At 34.6% G+C, this 21,959-nt stretch overlaps 3 protein-coding genes across 4 annotated transcripts; 1 reads left to right on the top strand and 2 right to left on the bottom strand.

Moving 5' to 3' along the window:
- Positions 1-5,424: 5,424 nt before the first annotated feature.
- Positions 5,425-7,456, bottom strand: LOC132252769 (uncharacterized). The gene is made up of 7 exons (XM_059733966.1): positions 7,216-7,456; positions 6,898-7,026; positions 6,478-6,624; positions 6,243-6,357; positions 6,036-6,140; positions 5,527-5,907; positions 5,425-5,449 (listed from the first exon to the last, which is right to left on the bottom strand). The coding sequence occupies exons 1-7, from the start codon at positions 7,454-7,456 to the stop codon at positions 5,425-5,427; spliced, it is 1,143 nt and encodes a 380-aa protein (XP_059589949.1).
- Positions 7,457-11,220: 3,764 nt separating this feature from the next.
- LOC100255305 (anthranilate phosphoribosyltransferase, chloroplastic) lies at positions 11,221-16,013 on the top strand. Its single transcript, XM_002282192.4, has 10 exons — positions 11,221-11,615; positions 11,726-11,869; positions 11,951-12,112; positions 12,216-12,299; positions 12,944-13,132; positions 14,329-14,419; positions 14,576-14,635; positions 14,746-14,864; positions 15,488-15,622; positions 15,723-16,013. Exons 1-10 carry the CDS (start codon positions 11,445-11,447, stop codon positions 15,750-15,752), a joined length of 1,185 nt encoding a protein of 394 aa, XP_002282228.1. The 5' UTR covers positions 11,221-11,444; the 3' UTR covers positions 15,753-16,013.
- A 269-nt stretch (positions 16,014-16,282) lies between these two features.
- Positions 16,283-17,384, bottom strand: LOC100260385 (glutaredoxin). 2 transcript variants are annotated; one of them, XM_002282160.5, is made up of 4 exons: positions 16,995-17,384; positions 16,794-16,882; positions 16,599-16,697; positions 16,283-16,495 (listed from the first exon to the last, which is right to left on the bottom strand). In XM_002282160.5, exons 1-4 carry the CDS (start codon positions 17,093-17,095, stop codon positions 16,410-16,412), a joined length of 375 nt encoding a protein of 124 aa, XP_002282196.1. In that variant the 5' UTR covers positions 17,096-17,384; the 3' UTR covers positions 16,283-16,409. The 2 variants fall into 2 exon arrangements, with proteins under 2 accessions (XP_002282196.1, XP_059589914.1); XM_059733931.1 differs by having other exon boundaries at positions 16,283-16,697; positions 16,995-17,293.
- Positions 17,385-21,959: the final 4,575 nt, after the last annotated feature.

A 21,959-nucleotide genomic window follows, 5' to 3' on the forward strand; every position in this document is an offset into this window, starting at 1 on the left:
CTAAAAAGTGTCTTTTTAAAATAAAAATTAAAAAATTAGATTTTTGACAAGATTTGTAAAACTCTTTTAAAAAATTGAAAATTCATTAATGTTGAAAAATTACTTATCGTGTTTTCTAAATAAATATTTGATAGATGATTCTTTAGTAAATATTTCAAGAGAAAATATTTCTACCGAATATAATTAAGAGTAAAAATAGTATTGAACGCAATCTTAATTATCTCAATGATTTTTAGAAATGTAATTTGAATGGGTAAAACTTGCTATTTCCAATAGAATCTACACCTTAAATCTAGATATGCATGGAGATTTAACATTTGAAATATTTAAATTATACTTAAATTTCTAGATCATTTAAAGGGTATTTGTTTTTTTTTTTTTTTAAACTTTTTACTCAAAGTAATTTATTTTTAGAATTCAAGTTATTTATTTATTTTTTACTTTTTTATAACTTGTTATAATTTTTTGACTGATAAAAAAAAGATAAAATATTTTATTTTTTTTAAATAAAAAAATAATATATTGATTTTTTTTAATGCTTAATATAAATAAAATATTATAAAAATAAACCACCTGATACTTAACTTTATTAATCATTATTTAATTTTAATTTCTATTTAAAATCAAGTAAAAAAAATTAATACCCATCAAATATTTTTTAAATTTTAAAAGAATAACAAAAAGGAAAACAAAATCATAATGATGATAAAATGAAATATAAAAATATTAAATTGATCCCCGCCAATAAGGAGGAACTACAAAATGAGTATGGGTTGAATGGGACTAAACTTGAGAGGAAACGCAATGATAAGCAAAAGTGAAAAAGGATAAATAAATGCACATGGTTTACTATTAGAGTGTCCCTGTGGACCACCCAAATGCTTATTATTAACTTTATTGTTTTGGGTGGTAGAGGAAAAAGCACATGTTATAAAATCATTCCATGATGTTACAAATTTTATCGGTGTTCTTAAGAATTATTTTCGAAAAAAGTTTTATGTCCTTCGTAATTAAAAATATATATTTAATAATTAAAATTTATTTTTTGTTTTTTGTTCTTAAAAATAGAAAACAGAATGTTTTAAAAAACATCTTTTAATTATTTTATGTTATTTTACTTGTTTTTTGAGTGTGTTTTTAGAAAATAATTATGCAAGTATGTAGAATGATTAAAAATAAAAATGATTTTTTAAAAATTTTTAAAAATTGTCACGCCCCAAGACCCACTCTAAGGGTATGACGGTCATTTCACACTTCAAATCCGAATGTTTACAGTGTAACCTGACCCAAACAATTATCTTATAATCGGAAGTTACCAATTACCAAATACTTGTTTAGAGTAGCGGAACAAAATCTAAAATCCTCAAAATTCGATTTCAAAACTAAAACATCCACTATCCAAAATCCATTATCCAAATATTTGTAAACTTAAACAATTCAAGTACTAAAACAAATTTCAAAATCTTCAAAACTCAACTTTGAACTAACATAAAATTTGAAGGATCAATATCCAAATAGCTTCCAAATACCAAAAGATCCAAATGAACATAACTAACAGTTAAACAAAATCCAACATAAAATCCTAAGTCAAATCCTAATGATGACCATTCCTCAACCTAGCCATCACTCATCACCCGAACTAAGGGTACCTAAAAAGTAGTCAACAAATAAGAATGAGCTCACAGCCCAATAAGGAACATTAATGTAGTCCATGGATCAAATATTTCAAATTCACTTGCAAAATAGGAGATATTGTAATCAATCATTTTCATAAACCTGTGAGTTAAATTTTGTTTTTTTGCCAATACATTCAAAATTTCTAACTGTATGCATTTATTTCTGATTCAAACATTTTCATATCAAATTTAGTCAAAGCATTCCAATAATTTATTTACTCTGGTCATCAAACATCAGAGGGTGCCCAGTTAGGTGGGACTTTTCAAATGGATGACTAACCTCAAATTGTTCCTTTAAGGTGGATGGAACCAAACACTACTAGTACTAGTAACCTTTAACCGAAACCCCTAGAGGTTAGGGTTCAAATCAATTACATTCCCCACCAAGAAATGTAAAGATCAACTATTATATCCCATTAACAATGACCAAAAGTCAAAAGTCAACTATTATATCCCGTTGACAAAGACCAAACAAACCAGAGTCAAATATTTATTTCATTTATTCAAATTTACAACATATAATATCTCCACATTTATTTGTCAAAAACAAAATATAAAATTTTAACATACTTTTCATACAAAACAGGTTTGATCTATGCATAAAATGGAATATAACTCAAACGTTTTCAAATAATGTATATATGTAGAAAAAAAAAATGTTTCAAAAAAAATTTAACAACTGCATTAATTTCCCTTACCTCAAATAAGCACTCCAAATCTTGAAAAGTTTGGCCCCAAAATTTACTTCTCACCTAACCTAACAAAAAGGTACTATCAACATTATTGACTATTCATTTAAAATAGGTTTGGGAATCCTAAAATTTATTTATTTATTTATTTTTATTCTTTTTTTTTTTAAGTCAATATTATTATTACAAAAATTATTTTCCAACTTTTTAACCAATAACAGTTTATCCTCAATAATTTATTTCTCTTTCCTAAACTAAATTGAATTTCCTAAAAATATTTATTTACAACAATCTCTTTCATCACTTTACATAAGAATTTATTTCTTTACTTATTTATTCCAACTTTTCCTAGGACCTACTTCATATTTTAATAAGATTATCCTACAATCCTCGATATATCATTTTTCTTTTCCACCCTCAATATCACAAGTCATTGACTTTTCAACCATATAACCAAACTCACACATAGTATGTCTCCATGATCTCCACATTTTCTTTTTAATCACTATTCTGCCACATGTTTTTTTTTTTTCTATTTATTTATTTCAAAACCTCACTTTCCACACCTATCCTACCATCTCCAGCACACACCAACCATTAAACATTAAATAAGAAAACATACACTCCACACCCAACGGATCCACACATTCCCATTGCTGTTTATTTATTTATTTTATTTATTTATTTAATCCTTAATTCTATGGGGCTTCACGCTGCCACAACTATCACACGTCATCCACCACGAAATTAAATTTATTTATTTATTTATTTTAAGAAACACAAACCCTAATCTAGATTGGGGTTTCCTACCTAAGGTTAAAAATATAACGAATATATTAAAATAAGATCTAAGAATTAGAAAACAAAAATCTTACCTAAAGAAATTTGTTCTTCAAACCCTAGATCCGAAAGTCTTATGTCCTCTGGTATTTTGCCAATAGGAATGAAAATTTAGAGAAGAATAGAAAGGATTTTTCCTCTTTTTTTATACCTAGGGTATTTATTAGGAAAATTACCTTTTTACCCTTCTTTCATTTTATTAAAATAATTAATTCACTAATATTACTATTATTATAAATTTCCTATCTTATCCTTATATAAAAATTTCTGGGCGTTACATCCTCCCCTCCTTAACAAAAGTTTAGTCTTCTAAACTTGACATACCTAAGTCTTGAAATAATTGAGAATGTTTTTCTCTCATCTCATCTTCTAACTCCTAAGTGGCCTCTCGGATACTATGATTGCTCCATTGGACCTTTACCAACTTGACAACAACATGTCGTAGTACCTTGTCCATTACATCTACAATTTGAATGGGCACATTTTTATAAGTCAAGTCCTCAAAAATCTGAATAGGCTCCAACTCCACAACATGAGAAGGGTCAAAAACATATTTCCTCAAAGTCGAAACATGAAACACATTATGAATCTTAGACAGACTTGGGGGCAAGGCTACTTTATACGCCAAGGCACCTACTTTTTCCAATATTTCAAACGGACCCACAAATCGAGGACTAAGTTTTCCTTTTCTCCCAAATCTCATCACAGACTTCATTGGCGAAACTTTTAAGAAAACATGATCACCTACTTCAAACTCCAAATCTCTCCTGCGATTATCGGCATAACTCTTCTGTCTACTTTGCGTTGCTTTCAATCTTTCTTTAATCAAAGTTATCTTTTCAACTGTCAACTGCACAAGTTCAGGCCTTAAAAGTTTCCTTTCTCCTACATCATCCCAACAAATAAGAGATCGACATCTCCTACCATACAACCCTTCAAAAGGTGTCATCCCAATGCTAGCTTGAAAGCTATTATTATAAGCAAACTCCACTAGAGGCAAATAATCATCCCAATTACCTTTTAGGTCCAAAGTACAAGATCTCAACAAATCCTCCAGAACCTGAATTACCCTCTCTGATTGACCATCAGTCTACGGATGAAAAGCAGTACTAAAACTCAACTTAGTACATAATGCTTTTTGTAAGTTATGCCAAAATCTAGAAGTGAAACGAGGATCTTTGTCAGAAACTATAGAAACAGGTACCCCATGCATTCTCACAATCTCCTTAACATAAAGAGAAGTCAAACGGTCCATAGAAAAATTTACTTTCATAGGTAGAAAATGAGCAGACTTTGTCAATCGATCCACAATCACCCAAATAGCATTATTACCTCCTAAGATTCTTGGCAACCCTGACACAAAGTCCATGGTAATATGCTCCCATTTCCACTCAGGAATAGTAAGTGGTTGTAAAGATCCTGTTGGTCGTTGATGTTAAGCTTTCACTTGTTGACATACCAAACACTGAGCCACATATTGTGCAATATCCCGCTTCATTCCTGGCCACCAATAGTTCTGCTTTAAATCTCTATACATATTTGTCCCTCTTGGGTGGACTGCAAGTTTAGAACAATGAGCTTCCTCCAACAACTTTCTCCTTAGATCTCCATCATTTGGGACACAAAGTCTAGTCCCAAATTTCAAAATCCCATCATCTGATAAGACAAAGTCAGACTTACTACCCCTTTTTACTTCCTCCATAAGTTGCAATAATTGCACATCATTCTTTTGTAGGGTCTTAATTCTCCCAATCAAGTCTAGTTGCACTCTAAAGTTTGCCACAAGAGCTCCCGAGTCCAAAACTCTGATATGGACTTGTAAACTCCTCAAATCTTCCAATATTTGCCTCTAACAGCCTCCAATAGCTGCTAAGGAACCAACAATTTTCCTACTCAAGGCGTTAACCACAACATTCGCTTTCCCTGGGTGTTACTAAATAATACAATCATAGTCCTTAAGTAGTTCAAACCATTTTCTTTGTCTCATGTTCAATTCCTTTTGGGAAAACAAATACTTCAAACTCTTATGATCTGTGAATATCTCACAAGTTTCACCAAAAAGAAAATGTCTCCAGATCTTAAGTGCAAAAACCACTACAGCTAACTCCAAATCATGAGTAGGATAATTTCGTTCGTAAGGCTTTAATTGTCTAGAAGCATAAGCCACAACTTTCCCATGTTGCATAAGAACACAACCTAAAACCTGACGAGAGGCATCACTACACACCACAAACCCTCCTGAACCTGAAAGGATAGTCAAAATAGGAGCTGTCACCAATCTGTTCTTTAACTCTTGGAAACTACATTCACAATCATCATACCACTCAAACTTAACCCCTTTTTGAGTCAAACTGGTTAGAGATAGGGCAATCTTAGAGAACTCCTCAATAAACCGCCTGTAATAACCAGCCAGTCCTAAGAAACTTTGAATCTTGGTCACAGTAGTAGGTCTCCTCCAATTTGACACAACATCTACCTTTCCAGAATCAATTGAGATGCCATCATTGGTCACCACATGCCCAATGAAAGAAACCTTGTGTAACCAGAACTCACACTTCTTGAGTTTAGCATACAATCGCTTATCTTTGAGAGTCTGTAATACAATACTCAAATGGCGCTCATGTTCCTCCCTACTCTTTGAGTACACCAGAATATCATCTATAAAAACTACCACAAACTGATCTAGATAAGGCTTGAATACCCTATTCATTAAGTCCATAAAAATAGCAAGTGCATTAGTCAAACCAAAAACTCATAATGCTCATATCTAGTCCAAAAAACAGTCTTAGGTACATCTTCACCTTTAACCCTTAACTGATGATAACCAGACCGAAGATCAATCTTAGAGAACACACAAGCACCCTGAAGCTGATCAAACAAATCATCAATCCGAGAAAGGGGATACTTATTCCTCACCATCACCTTATTCAACTCTCTATAATCAATGCAGAGTCTCATAGATCCATCATTCTTCTTTACAAATAAAACAGGAGCTCCCTAAGGTGAAACACTAGGCCTAATGAAGCCCTTATCTAACAACTCCTGAAGTTGAATCTTCAACTCCTTAAGCTCCAAAGGTGCCATCTTGTAAGGGGTCTTAGATATAGAACCTGTCACTGGTACCAAATCAATGGTGAACTCCACCTCCCACTCTGGTGGCAAGCCAGGTAGATCCTCTGGAAAGACATCAGGATAGTCTCTTACAATGAGTATGTCTTCCAACTTTAAATCATTTTCCTCATTCACAACATAAGCTAAAAAGCCTTGACAACCTTTCCTGAGCAAAGAACTAGCTCGCAAGGCTGAGATCACACGTAGTGGTTTGTCCACATGCTTCCCCTCAAAACTAAAATCAGGCTGACCAGGAATGCTAAAAGTCACTCTTTTCCCAAAACAATCAACAGAAGCATGATAAGAAGCTAACCAATCCATCCCCAAAATCACATCAAAATCTTGAAGGTCCAGAAGTATTAAGTCAACTGTCATCTCTCTATACCCAATCATCACACAACAATCTCTAATTATTTTATCAACCACAACAGAATCTCCCAAAGAAGTAGCAACAAATAAATCAAAGTCCATATTATCAATCGGCATACCCAACAAACCAGCAAAAAATACGGAAACAAAAGAGTGCGTTGATCCAAGATCAATTAAGGCTCTAAAAAATAAGGTGTGGATTCGAAAAGTACCTGTCACCACATCAAAAGTAGGCTGAGCATCTCCATGAGTCATAGCAAATACCCGCCCTTGAGCCTTAGGCTGTTGTCTATCCTCTTTATTCTCCTCCTTAGGCTTTCCAAAAACAAACTTCTTATTCTCTAGACAATCCCGCACCATATGACCCTACTTTCCATAACCAAAGCAAGCTTCAATCTCTCTATAGCATGGCCTACCCCCATGTTTCCTACCACAAGTAGGATAAATCCCATCTGAATTTTGTGTTGTCTTTCCTTTATTTTGATTTCTACTTGGAGTAGACTTTTTATGTGCTTGGTTACCACGAGTACCATCATTTCTATTCATCTTCCTTTGTTGTTCTCTATATTGGTGAAACTTTTCATTGTCCTTCTCTGCAATAAGGGCTCTGTCTACCACCTCTGAATAAACACCTATCTTCAAAATTGATATCTTATTCTTCAAATAAGGTTTCGGTCCATCCTGAAACTTTAAAGCTTTTTCCTCCTCTGTAGCAATCAACTGTGGGGCAAAACGTGATAGTTCGGTAAACTTAGCCTCATATTGGGCCATAGTCAAATCCCTCTATTCCAAGAGAACAAACTCTCCCACCTTTTGTCGTCGAACACTGTCAGGAAAGTACTTCTTATAAAAAGCCTCCCTAAACTGTCTCTAAACAATAGGCCCCTGATCCTCCAAAAGCCTTTTAGTCATGCGCCACCAATGGTCTACCTCTTTATCTAACATGAAAGCTGCATAAGAGGCTTTTTGCTCCTCGGAACAATCAATGACATCGAAGAATTTTTCTATCTTCATAATCCAAGACTCTGCCTCAATTGGATTCGAAGTACCAGAAAAATAAGGAGGACCCAACTTCTTAAAGTTGTCAAATGAGCTACCCCTACTAGATGAGGATTGTCTTTGACCATTACTTCCAGTAGCTCAAGCCTGACACTCAACCAATTCATCCAAGGTCCCCAAATATCTATAAAGCCCTTCAGTACTCATAAGGGGCAAAGCCTCAGGTGGAGGGGGTATATCATCATTAGCTTGACTATTTTGGGAAGAGACAGGTCTTCTTGGTGGCATGGTGTCCTATAAAGCAAAAGATATAACTAAATCAGTCACTAAGAAGCCAAATAAGCAAGTCAAAATTGTCCAAAATAAAAAGAATCGGACTAGATGAAGTTGAAACTTTAAACTAATGCGTCACTCATCTATTTCCAAAGGTAAACTAAACAAGTTCCCATCAAGATCAAAACTTAGTGCTCTGATACCACTCTGTCACGCCCCAAGACCCACTCCAAGGGCATGACGGTTATTTCACACTTCAAACCCGAAGGCTTACAATGTAACCTGACCCAAACAATTATCTTGTAATCGGAAGTTACCAATTACCAAATACCCGTTCAAAGTAGCGGAACAAAATCTAAAATCCTCAAAATTCGATTTCAAAACTAAAACATCCACTATCCAAAATCCATTGTCCAAATATTTGCAAACTTAAACAATTCAAATACTAAAACAAATTTCAAAATCTCCAAAACTCAACTTTGAACTAACATAAAATTTAAAGGATCAATATCCAAATAGCTTCCAAATACCAAAAGATCCAAATGAACATAACTAACAGTTAAACAAAATCCAACATAAAATCCTAAGTCAAATCTTAATAATGACCATTCCTCAGCCTAGCCATCACCCCTCACCCAAACTAAGGGTACCTGAAAAGTAGTCAACAAATAGGAATGAGCTCACAACCCAATAAGGAACATTAATGCAGTTCATGGATCAAATATTTCAAATTCACTTACAAAATAGGAGATATTGTAATCAATCATTTTCATAAACTTGTGAGTTAATATTTTTTTTTTTTTGCCAATACATTCAAAATTTCTAACTATATGCATTTATTTCTGATTCAAACATTTTCATATCAAATTCAATCAAAACATTCCAATAATTTATTTACTCTGGTCATCAAACATCAAAGGGTGCCAAGTTAGGTGGGACTTTTCAAATGGGTGGCTAGCCTCAAATTGTTCCTTTAAGGTGGACGGAACCAAACACTACTAGTACTAGTAACCTCTAACCGAAACCCCTAGAGACTAGGGTTCAAATCAATTACATTCCCCACCAAGAAATGTAAAGGTCAACTATTATATCTCATTGACAATGACCAAAAGTCAAGAGTCAACTATTAAATCCAGTTGACAAAGGTCAAACAAACTAGAATCAAATATTTATTTCATTTATTCAAATTTACAACATATAATATCTCCACATTTATTTGTCAAAAACAAAATATAAAATTATAACATACTTTTCATGCAAAACAAGTTTGATCCATGCATAAAACGGAATATAACTCAAATGTTTTCAAATAATGTATATGCATATAAAAAAAATTGTTTCAAAAAAAATTTAACAACTGTATTAATTTCCCTTACCTCAAATATGCACTCCAAATCTTGAAAAGTTTGGCCCCAAAATTTACTTCTCACCTAACTTAACAAAAAGGTACTATCAACACTATTGACTATTCATTTAAAATAGGTTTGGGAATCCTATAATTTATTTATTTATTTATTTTTATTCTTTTTTTAAGTCAATATTATTATTACAAAAATTATTTTCCAACTTTTTAACCAATAACAATTTATCCTCAATAATTTATTTCTCTTTTCTAAACTAAATTGAATTTCCTAAAAATATTTATTTACAATAATCACTTTCATCACTTTACATAAGAATTTATTTCTTTACTTATTTATTCCAACTTTTCCTAGGACCTACTTCATATTTTAATAAGATTATCCTACAATCCTCAATATATCATTTTTCTTTTCCACCCTCAATATCACAAGTCATTGACTTTTCAACCACGTAACCAAACCTACACATAGTACGTCTCCATGATCTCCACATTTTCTTTTTAATCACTATTCTGCCACATGTTTTTTTTTTTTCTATTTATTTATTTCAAAACCTCACTTTCCACACCTATCCTACCATCTCCAGCACACACCAACCATTAAACATTAAATAAGAAAACATACACTCCACACCCAATGGATCCACACATTCCCATTGCTGTTTATTTATTTATTTTATTTATTTTTTTAATCCTTAATTCTACGGGGCTTCACGCTGCCACAACTATCACACGTCATCCACCACGAAATTAAATTTATTTATTTATTTATTTTAAGAAACACAAACCCTAATCTAGATTGGGGTTTCCTACCTAAGGTTAAAAATATAACGAATATATTAAAATAAGATCTAAGAATTAGAAAACAAAAATCTTACCTAAAGAAATCTATTCTTCAAACCCTAGATCCGAAAGTCTTATGTCCTCTAGTATTCTGCCAATAGGAATGAAAAGAAGAATAGAAAGGATTTTCCTTTTTTTTTCATTTTTATACCTAGGGTATTTATTAGGAAAATTACCTTTTTACCCCTCTTTCATTTTATTAAAATAATTAATTCACTAATATTATTATTATTATAAATTTCCTATCTTATCCCTATATAAAAATTTCTTGGCGTTACAAAAATGGATTAAAAACATTTTGGGTTTTCAAACAAATTTTTGTTTTATAAAACATAATAGAACAATTTTTAAAAACTATTTTTCAAAACTGTTTTCGAAAACAATTATCACACATGACATTACTTTTGTTGGTAAGGAAAACGTACCACTAATCAGCTAATATCACGTATATATTTTTCAGATTTATTATTTGTGATGTAATCTCAATCATGCATATACCCTTACACCTTGATCACATTCCTTTATTTTCCTCATTTAACAACTCAGATCTCATTAATTTGAAATTTTCAATTACGTAAATGATCATGTCAAATCTACCCCATGTATATAACCATTCGAGTATCCTATAATACCACAAAACACTTTTTTAATTAAGTATTGAAAATATATCACTAATTAGATGATGTGAAGACCATATAATCCTAACACGATACAAAAAGTTACATTTTTAATGGATATCGACATTTATTAGGTAATGTCACATATGCACCTTCAAGTCTTATAATTTTATACCTAACTTCTATTGATTTGTATCCTTTATCTTACCTAAATTTTGTCAAACATGTTTGGCTATTGTAGTGAAGAACTCTTCAATACTATAAGGAATTACCATGTCATGCATATTCCTTAATTTATTCTAATAATCTTAATATTATTAGAAATTAAGTTAATTACGTAAATAGCCTTTTAACCTAATGAAACTATTTTTACTAAACGTAAAAAGGTGCTATTGATTGACTGGTCAAGGATCTAATTAGGGAAGCAACCTCCAAGGTCAAGGATTGCACATTAGGGAAGCAACCTGCAGGATCTAATTGGATTTTTTTTACTGAAAAAGGACATGGTAGAATATCATCAAGTCATTTGAATCTCTGAAAACCCTAGATTCATGGCACTCGTTGTCTGCAGGGTCTCTCCGCAGTTCGTATCTCTTCATTTGATCCCTAATCCTTCTCCACTGCAAGCCAATTCCAGTTCCCAAAACTGCTTGCAGGCTACAGTGCAATGATGGCTTCGCTTAGTCACCATCCCGTATATCTTCTCTCTTCATTTACTGGCCGATATCCCCAAAAGTGCCTTTTTGGGAACCCATATGTTCGGTTTGAGCAAAGATGCGTTACCAAGACTCTCGTGGCTTCTCGGCCCATTTCAGCCCCACCCACCTCCTTCAATAAGGTGGGACTCGTGTCGGCTGCTCGGCATTTTGGAATTTGGTTCTGGGTTTATGGGTTTATGGGGTTTTTATTTTTTTATTTTATTGATTTTGGTTTTTGGGTTGTTGGCAGTTGATTGAATCGTTGATTAGCCGCGTGGATTTGACAGAGTCGGAGGCGGAAGCGTCTCTTGATTTTCTGTTGAGTGAAGCCAATGAAGCGCTCATTAGTGCTTTCCTTGTTCTCTTGAGAGCCAAAGGCGAGACGTATGAGGAAGTAAGGGCTTAGCCGTTTAAGAGTTATTTTCCCCTCAGTTTTCCCTATGAAAAAACTGGATCATTTTTCCGTTATGGGCAGGTTGTGGGCTTAGCGAGGGCGATGATCAAGTGTTCTAGGAAGGTGGAGGGGTTGAAAGACGCAGTGGACATAGTGGGTACAGGTGGAGATGGGGCGAACACGGTGAACATTTCTACGGGCGCATCAATACTTGCGGCGGCTTGTGGAGCCAATGTTGCAAAGGTGACATAACCGATTTGAAGTGGTTTTGATTATCAGAATTTAATTTAATTTGGTCTTCGATGTGATGACATCTAACAGTATTTGATGGGCCCCAAAATTACAGCAAGGAAACAGGTCGAGCTCTTCTGCGTGTGGCAGTGCTGATGTGTTGGAAGCACTGGGGATTGCCATTGAATTAGACCCGCAGGTTGGAATGATATTTATTGCTGATTCTCAATTCGTACTGTGATTCTCTGATTGGTTTTGAATGTGGATGTGGCTTTTGCAGCTAGCTGTTAGCACATTGTAATGAATGTTTTGCAGGCTGCTAGCTGAACATTTATTGAACTCATGCTCATATGAAAAATAAAAAGAAGAAAGAAAGAAAATTTATTTAACTCACATGATTCTTTTTCTTTATTCCCTTTTCATGTTTTCTTCAACTTGGGTTGGATTAGTATTCTAGGAATTGAATTTTGGAGCAATCGGGGAAGTGGGTATGCAGTCTAAACTGGTCACAGAGCCACATTTCACTGTATGGATTTCAATTCAGAACAGTAAGCAGACATTTATGTAAATTAGAACTCAAAATTCTGCTTGAGAATGGTGCTCTATTTAGTCTGGCAGGTTGATTTGTGTTAGGCAAAGGTCTAAGTTTAGTTCTCCTCAAATTCACCCTAAAACCGATATTAGAAAGAAATGACTGTATAATTATAGTATATTTTCGGGGGTGTGATAAGAGGGCATGAGAAATGGAATCTACTTAGAATGTGATAGTGGTGTGAAAATTCTTACCTACATATTTTTCTAGCATTTATTGAGTAAGTTTCTTCTTACTTTTCTTGGATTCAGGGGGTAACAAGGTGTGTGAATGAAGCAGGAATTGGGTTTATGATGGCTCCAATCTACCATCCAGCAATGAAGATTGTCGGTCCTGTGAGGAAAAAGCTGAAAGTGAAAACTGTTTTCAATATACTAGGCCCTATGTTGAATCCAGCCAGAGTTCCTTTTGCTGTTGTTGGGGTATTCACAGAAGACCTAGTAAGTTCCTCTACCTGTATTTTATCAATAGTAGGATTATCATCATCCTTTCTTTAAATTGAATTTCTTGATGTTGGGCTATGTTTGGTTTCTGAAAATTACCAAGGAAAGGGATACAATGCTAAGGAAAATGATGTTGTCATGTTTAGTTTACCATAGAAAGTACGAAAAAAAAAAATTAAAAACTTATTCATTTTCAAACCATTTAATCTTTATATGAAAGAAGAAAAATAAGTGAATTGAGTTTAAAGAAACATGTAAAAATAAGTTATGAACTTCAAATCTTTTTTTTTTCTTCATTTTTTCTTTTTTTCTATTTTTTCTCGATATTTTCTTTTCCTCACATTTTCACTCAAATATTTCAAGAACCAAACATAGGTGCACTTCTCATTGAAATGCTTTATTTGCTTCTTGTTTTAGCACTCTTTGGGTCTTCCTCATCTCAATTCAGTAAGCTTTTCCTTTGGATTTGTAATCTGAATTGGCCTTGGTCTTTTAAGTACCATCTTTTACCAATCCATTCCCCACCTGCTTCTTGTTTGAAAAAAAAAAAAGAAGGTTCCTGGGCCTGTTGTTAATGAATTGGAGCTATACAATAATACAGCAAAAATTGAACAGGAGGATATTTCCGAATGGCTCAAACACTGTCAATGGAGAAAAAGGAAGTCCTTTGAATTAGAATAGTTGCGAATTATGAAGGTTTTTTAGCTTTATTATTTTAACCGTTTCCAAGTATCCTGTATGAGTGGTTAATGTATGCTTTGTTGATCAAAGAAGGTTTGGGAACTCTTCAATGCCATAATTTTACCCCGAGCAGGAGCATTTTGCATTTTACAGAGGTCAAGATGTTTCTGTTTCTCCTCTTGTATATTGCTAAGGGACTTGATTTATAAGGGAAAAGTGTTCTTTAATATTTTGATCTCAAGAGTATATAGAATGGAACTGAAACAAGTGACTGTCAATCTTCCTTGTAATCTATTTTTCTCAATAGATGATGCATGCATTATGCATTTTTTGTCATTATTGTTTCACTTTTCATACTTAAATTGATTTTTTATGTGGAAGATCATGAGTTCTAACATGCAGAAAAATTGGGCACTACCTTTTGAGTGATCTGTCACCTCTGGTTCATGGAAAATTGCTTCATCAGTATTAGAATGTTTCTGAAAGACTTACACTTTCCCATTTACTGCAAGGTTTTGAAAATGGCTAAAGCACTTCAACGTTTTGGAATGAAAAGAGCATTGGTGGTTCACTCAGAGGGCTTGGATGAAATGAGCCCCCTTGGTGAAGTTCCTTCCTTTGTATATTAAGAACGTTTCATCTGGAAGACGTTCCCTTTTGGTTTATAACTTGTGATCTTTCCATTTCTCTTTTCCTTACTTTGTATTCTAATGCTTTGTCATCTTACTCACATATACACGATCACAACTCATGCCTCAGGACCTGGACTTGTCCTTGACGTTACTCCAGAAAAGATTGAGAAGTTTTCATTTGACCCATGTAACGATCTCCTTGCACCTACCGTGTGCAGTAGTGAAATTATATGTAGGATGGAACTTGTAGTCTACAATCAAATGGTCTAACTGACTCTCAAACTATTTGTGATGCAGTGGAGTTTGGTATTCCTCGCTGTACTCTGGATGACTTGCGAGGTGGAGGGCCAGACTATAATGCTGAGGTACTAAAGCGTGTACTATCAGGAGAGAAAGGGTCGATTGCAGATGCATTTGTGAGTTCTTCTTTGCCTCATTATCCTAAATAACTGCCCTGTTTGAGAATGCTCTTTTTAACAAGAACAACCAAAATTAACAAACCATTTTTTCTCTTCTAATTCAGCCCCAGTTAAAGATGAAAAAAAACATAAGGGAATTTGGATGCCCCAATGGAAATCAAATCATACCATTGTACCATCTGCGTGACTTTTAACTAGTTTCATTTTTGTGCTGAACAATGTGTTTCCAAACTCTCCATACTCTGCCATTATTTTCTGTATGGACTCATGGCTTTATGTCTGAAAATGATGGATTTGTTCCTTTAATTGCTAAGAGTGACCAAATGAAGAGGTTCATGTTTCTTGTACTTACAAGGTAACCCTTATCATTATTGATGGAATAATCCTCTTCAAAGTTAATATAGGCTGGCTGCTGCCTGCCTCTCCCAAATAACACTCTAGTTTCCATTTTGTGGGTTGGCATTCTATTCCCTTACCACTTCCACCAATGAATTTGATTATTAGAGCCGAATATGTTGACGAATAATCAAACTCACCATCTTGTTTTTACATAAACATATGGATAACTGGGTAATTGACCTTCACCATCGATACCAATTCTTACGAAAGCAATCGACCAGGTCCTAAATGCAGCAGCAGCACTCTTAGTCAGCGGCCGTGTGAACACCTTGGCTGATGGAGTATCCCTGGCTCGTGAAACACAGGAATCTGGCAAAGCCATCAAAACACTTGATTTGTGGATAGAGATCTCCAATGTACGCAAAATCTAGCCCTCTCTCTCCTCGAGTTTATTGCTTCATTCAATCTTGTCACTCAGGTATCCATCTCATTCCATTTTACTCTTAATCATTACAGAAGGCGAAAGCAGCACCATCCAGCCCTTAAAAGATACTGGTGCGTGAAATTTTTACTTGGAAGAGGTTCCCACTCTCTTGGAGATAACAAAGCAATGCAAATGTCTTGAGGGCTCCTCTCCATTGCACTTTTGGTGTAGAAAGTAGTTGTCAAGGATTGGTTTTGAAATAAAACTTTGTAACTCTCAGTTATTGGATTGTTCAAGGGTTGTACCATCAACTGTTTTTTCTTATTGATTAAATTTAAGGGTAATGAGATAAAATGGAAGGAATGCAATTTACTTATGATAAATTCAGGCAAACAGGCTGCAACCCAACAAGGATCCAAGCACACTCCCCTAAACCTCCTGCATATTTTTAGGAGTTTGGGCCATCCAGAAAATGGGTCCTATTGATATGCTTTTTATGCAAAAGATTTATTCTTATTAGGTGATAAAAGGAACCAACAACTAATATGAAGATTTCTATAAAATTTTGTTTAAGAAGCTCACCCATGAGAAGTATCTCATGCAAATGGGAAATGGAATATAGCTGCAATGAAAACCCCAAAACAGTAGAAGATTTACAAAAGAGCAAAAGCATTCCTTAACAGTGTGCACGACCTACTGGACTACATGTATCACCATTGTTTACACACCATATGAAGTGGTGGTTTATTAGCATACTACTTGTGGCTTCCCTACCTAATTCAGAGCTGGGTAGAAACTTCAGCAATGGCACCAGCCTCTTTGAGAAGGGGCACAAGCTTGCCTTCCTGGTGCTTTTCCATCACAGCTGCAAATGACCCAGAAAGAAAAAAGACCCAAAAAATAATAAAAAGGTTCGTCAATGGGGGGTGTTCTATTGTATCTGAATTGAATGCAAAAGGGAGACTTACAGTCACATCCACCCATGTGTTTTCCCCCAATAAATACGTTAGGCACAGTGCTCTGACCAGTCCATTCTCTTAGAGCTGATTGAATTTCAGCTCCATCACCTTCAAAACACAAGATTTCCAGATTCAAAAGATAACCCAATCCAACGCCTCAAACATATCATTGTAAATTGAGGGAAATGGGCAAAAACCACATACTTTCCTGATCGAGTTCAATGGTCTTGTGGGTTGCTTTTAGCTGTGAGAGCAGCTGCTTCACTCTCTTGCAATAACCACAGTAAGTCTTACTGCAAATTCCCATTAAAAAAGAAAAAAAAAAAAAAAAGAAAAGAAAACCATTAAACATCAGAAATTCTCACACCATGGGGAAAAGGCTTCCTGATTTGCGCGGAATATCACCTGAAGACAACTACAGGTGTTGAAGAAACGATCTCTTTGGCCTTTGCGAGGGCCATTTCCACTTCCTCCTTGCTCTTTCCCTTGCCGAGAACGGAACCCATTTCCAGAACTCCTCCGTTCCCTGATTGTATATAGCAATTGGGTATTGGTAGAGAGAGAGAACAGACCGAGACAGGTGTTGGAAGGCGACTCCGGATGTCTTGCTTGGTGGCAAAGAGAGAGAGCCGGCAGGTGTTCCCACAAGAGTAGATCTTCGGGAAAATGGGGAATCTTCTGGTGATCTTGAGACCACTCTATCTAAGGTGATCTTGCCTAGGCCTGCCCCCAGATGCTGACTGGTTCTTGATTGTGATGGCCTCATGGCCCCACCCACCTGCCTTTGTCCTTTGTATCATGTAGTACAAATCGAATTTCATATCTAGACTTTATTAGTGATGTCTTTTCCTTTCCTACCCAAAATACATTTTAATGATGAATGAGAATTTGTTCTCTTGGACAGGACAGCGGTGTTTATAAGCTTTTTCTATAAGAATTTATGTGACACACACGTATATTATTATGCGATCTTTATTTAAATATCAAATTAAATATTATGATCTAATAAATAATAAAGTTAAAATGCTCTAATATGTTATAATTGTAGTAATGAATGCCACCACATTAATATTAATTAAGTATTATTTATGACTTCCATTAATACTCATTAATGAAAATCATTAATGTTATTTATGGGTTTCATTAATATTCATTAATAGGGATATTAATGGAAGCCATTTGAAAAGCCTATAAAAGGGCTTTCCGTCTCTTGTAATAGACATCCCGAGAAAAAGAAGAAAGTTTTTCCTCTCATTCTCTCTCTCTCTCTCCCTTTCTTTCACTTTCTCAATTCTCTTCTTTGATTCTTTCTTTCATATTATATATCAAAGTAAGATATATTTTATCTCTACTACTTTGATTTGCATTATATTTGTCCTTATTTTACAACACGTTATCAGCACGAATTGCTCTAAAGGTAATTCTCGTATCTTCACTTAAAGTTATTTATATAGAATAAAATTTTACATATTTATATTATTGTTGATTTGTTTTGTTACATATTATTAAAAGTTGTAAACAAATTATTTGATTTTGTTTATAATCAAAGTTATACCAATGTTATCAAGTTATTATAACTGATTCTAATAATATTGTTTTGTCATATATATGAAGTTATTTGACAATGTCGAATATCACAAAACTCGAATTTGTGGCACTTGACATTTCGGGAAAGAACTATCTATCTTAGATCCTTGATACTGAATTACATCTTGATGCAATGAGCCTTGGAGCTATGATCAAATAAGGAAATCAAGCATCCCTGCAGGATCGCGTAAAAGCATTGATTTTCCTTCGTCATCATCTCCATGAAGGTTTTTTTTTTTATTTATAAAAAAAGAGCTTTTGATGAAAACTCACCAATCTCATCCAACTAGATTTGAATCATTCCCTGAAGTGAATGCGATATCGTCCCAAACTCGTGGACGTGGATGAGAACGTGATTGTGGTCGTGAAAGAAATCCCTGATACCATGGTTCTTATAGTAATAATTCTCAGAAAATGAAAGTCTCATTGCACCACCAGAAGTGGAACAATACTGAGGCAAAACAAGAAAATGGGAAGTGTTTACAAGATAAACCTCCTAAGAATCATGAGAATAATTGTTATAGATATGGTATTAAGGGGTATTAATCACGTACCTGTCGTACGCCCAAACATTTGGTCGACCTTTACCAAGCATCAATAAAAGTTAAAGGAAAAGAGATAGAGATGAACTTTACCGATGGTGATGGATTGGATCTAACCTACTATGACATTGATTTTTTTAGAGGTTCCAATGAAAAAACAGACCATTTGATAAATGATGAAAAAATTAACATTGATTGATGTTACTCTATATATAAAATAATATATTATTATGTCTTATATTTACATCTGATTTACTTTGTTATTTACATTATGCCATTTTTTTTTTATATCTGAAATCCATATGTTATTTGGTCTCAAGATGAATGAGGATGATGTATGTCTCGCAGACTGTGCGACCACGCACACAATTCTTCGAGATAAAAGATATTTCCTCGAATTGACATTAATAAAAGCTAATGTAAGTACCATATCTGGTACTACAAACTTAGTTAAAGGCTCTGGAAGAGCAAACATAACATTGTCAAATGGAACTAGATTCCATATAAATGACGCGTTATATTCTAGCAAATCCAGAAGAAATTTGCTCAGTTTTAAAGATATCCGCAGAAATGGATATCATATTGAAACTATGAATGAAGATAATGTAGAATATCTTTACATTACTTCCATTATATCTGGCCAGAAGCTTATAATGGAAAAACTCCCGGCTTTTTCCTCTGGGTTGTATCATACAACTATAAAGCCTATTGAATCATATGTTGTCGTGAACCAGAAGTTCAACGACCCAAAAGTTTTTGTCCTTTGGCATGATAGGCTAGGTCACCCAGGGTCTTCAATGATGCGTCGAATAATCGAATACTCACATGGGCATCCACTAAAGAACCAGAAGATTCTTTCGCCCAATGAATACTCATGTGCTGCTTGCTCACAAGGTAAATTGATAATCAGACCATCTTTTACTAAAGTCATATCTGAGTCACCAATCTTTTTAGAAAGAATACATGGGGACATATGTGGGCCTATCCATCCACCATGTGAACCATTCTGTTATTTTATGATCTTAATAGATGCTTCTACTAGGTGGTCACATGTTTGTCTCCTTTCTACACGTAACGTAGCCTTTGCTAGACTCCTTGCACAAATAATCAAATTACGAGCACAATTTCCAGATTATCCAATTAAGACAATACGTCTTGATAATGCTGGCGAATTTACTTCTCAAACATTCATTGACTATTGCATGTCAGTAGGGATAAATATTGAGCATCCTGTTGCTCATACTCATACCCAGAATGGTTTAGCAGAATCCTTCATCAAACGTCTCCAGTTGATAGCTCGACCATTACTAATGAAAACCAAATTACCTACTTCCGCCTGGGGTCATGCTATTATGCATGCTGCAGCTTTAGTCCGTATTCGACCTACAACTTACCATGAATACTCTCCTTCACAACTTGTGCTTAGAAAACAACCAAATATCTCTCATTTACAAATCTTTGGTTGTGCAGTATATGTACCAATTGCACCTACACAACGCACTAAAATGGGTCCCCAACGAAGACTTGGGGTTTATGTAGGTTTTGATTCTCCATCTATCATAAGATATCTTGAACCTTTGACAGGCGATGTTTTTACAGTCCGCTTTGCGGATTGTCATTTTAATGAGAGCGTTTTCCCATCATTAGGGAGAGAAAAGTCGATTCCTGAAGAAAAACGAGAAATTAGTTGGAAGACATCTACTATGACCCATCTTGATCCTCGTACAAATCAATGTGAACTAGAAATTCAAAGGATCATTCATTTGCAAAATCTTGCAAATCAATTACCAGATGCATTCATTGATACAAAGAAAGTGACAAAGTCACATATCCCGGCTACAAATACTCCAGCACGGATTGATGTCCCTATAGGACAATTAACAAATGAATCTAAGATACACCTGAAGCGTGGTAGACCTATCAGCTCAAAGGATGTAACTCCCCGGAAGAGGAGAACCTAAGAAAAAACTTGGCACTCTAGAAGAGGCCATCAAAATGACTGATCAGTTTAAAATTGATAAATCTATAGCCCTAGAAGAGGCACAAATAATGCAGAAAGCCCCTGAAGAGGTACATATTGAACAAGAAGCCCCCGAAGAGGCACATATTGAACAAGAAACCCCTGAAGATCCACATATTGAACGAGAAGCCCCTGAAGAGGCACAGGTACCTGAAAATTGTGAGATCTCAATAAGTTATGTACAAACGGGAGAAAAATGAGATTGAAATAATATTGTTATTAACAATATTTTTGCTTTCCAAGTGGCCTCTGATATCATAAGAAATGATGAAGATCCCGAACCACGAAATGTGGAAGAATGTCGACATAGAAATGATTGGCCAAAATGGAAAGAAGCTATACGGGCAGAATTAAACTCATTAACAAAACGAGAAGTTTTTGGACCTGTAGTCCAAACACCTGAAGATGTAAAGCCTGTTGGGTACAAATGGGTATTTGTACGAAAGCGCAATGAGAATAATGAGATCATAAGATATAAAGCACGATTAGTAGCACAAGGTTTCTTGCAGAGACCTGGTATTGACTACGAGGAAACATATTCTCCCGTCATGGACGCAATCACATTTCGTTTCTTAATTAGTTTGGCAGTCTCAGAAGGACTGGATATGCATCTCATGGATGTTATTACAGCATATTTATACGGATCCATGGATAATGATATATACATGAAAATCCCCGAAGGATTTAAATTGCCTGAAGCAAATAATACAAAGCCTTGTAGCATGTACTTAATCAAGTTACAACGATCCTTGTATGAATTAAAGCAATCTGGACGCATGTGGTACAATCGCCTTAGCGAATACTTGTTAAAAGAAGGGTATGTGAATAACCCTATATGCCCATGCATCTTCATTAAGAAATCAGAAACCAGATTTGCAATTATTGCAGTGTATGTTGATGACTTAAATCTTGTTAAAACTCCTGAAGAGCTCACAAGAATAACAAATTACTTGAAAAAGGAATTTGAGATGAAAGATCTTGGAAAAACAAAATTTTGTCTTGGCCTGTAGATCGAGCATTTTCCAAATGGAGTTTTAGTACATCAATCAACATACATTAAGAAAGTTTTGAAGCATTTTTATATGGATAAAGCGCATCCTTTAAGTTCTCCAATGGTTGTCCGATCACTTGATGTGAAAAAAGACCCATTTCGTCCTTGCGAAAAGGATGAAGAGTTACTTGGTCCTGAAGTACCATATCTTAGTGCTATTGGTGCACTTA

The sequence above is a fragment of the Vitis vinifera genome, chromosome 17, assembly GCF_030704535.1.
Source record: "Vitis vinifera cultivar Pinot Noir 40024 chromosome 17, ASM3070453v1".
NCBI lineage: Eukaryota > Viridiplantae > Streptophyta > Magnoliopsida > Vitales > Vitaceae > Vitis > Vitis vinifera.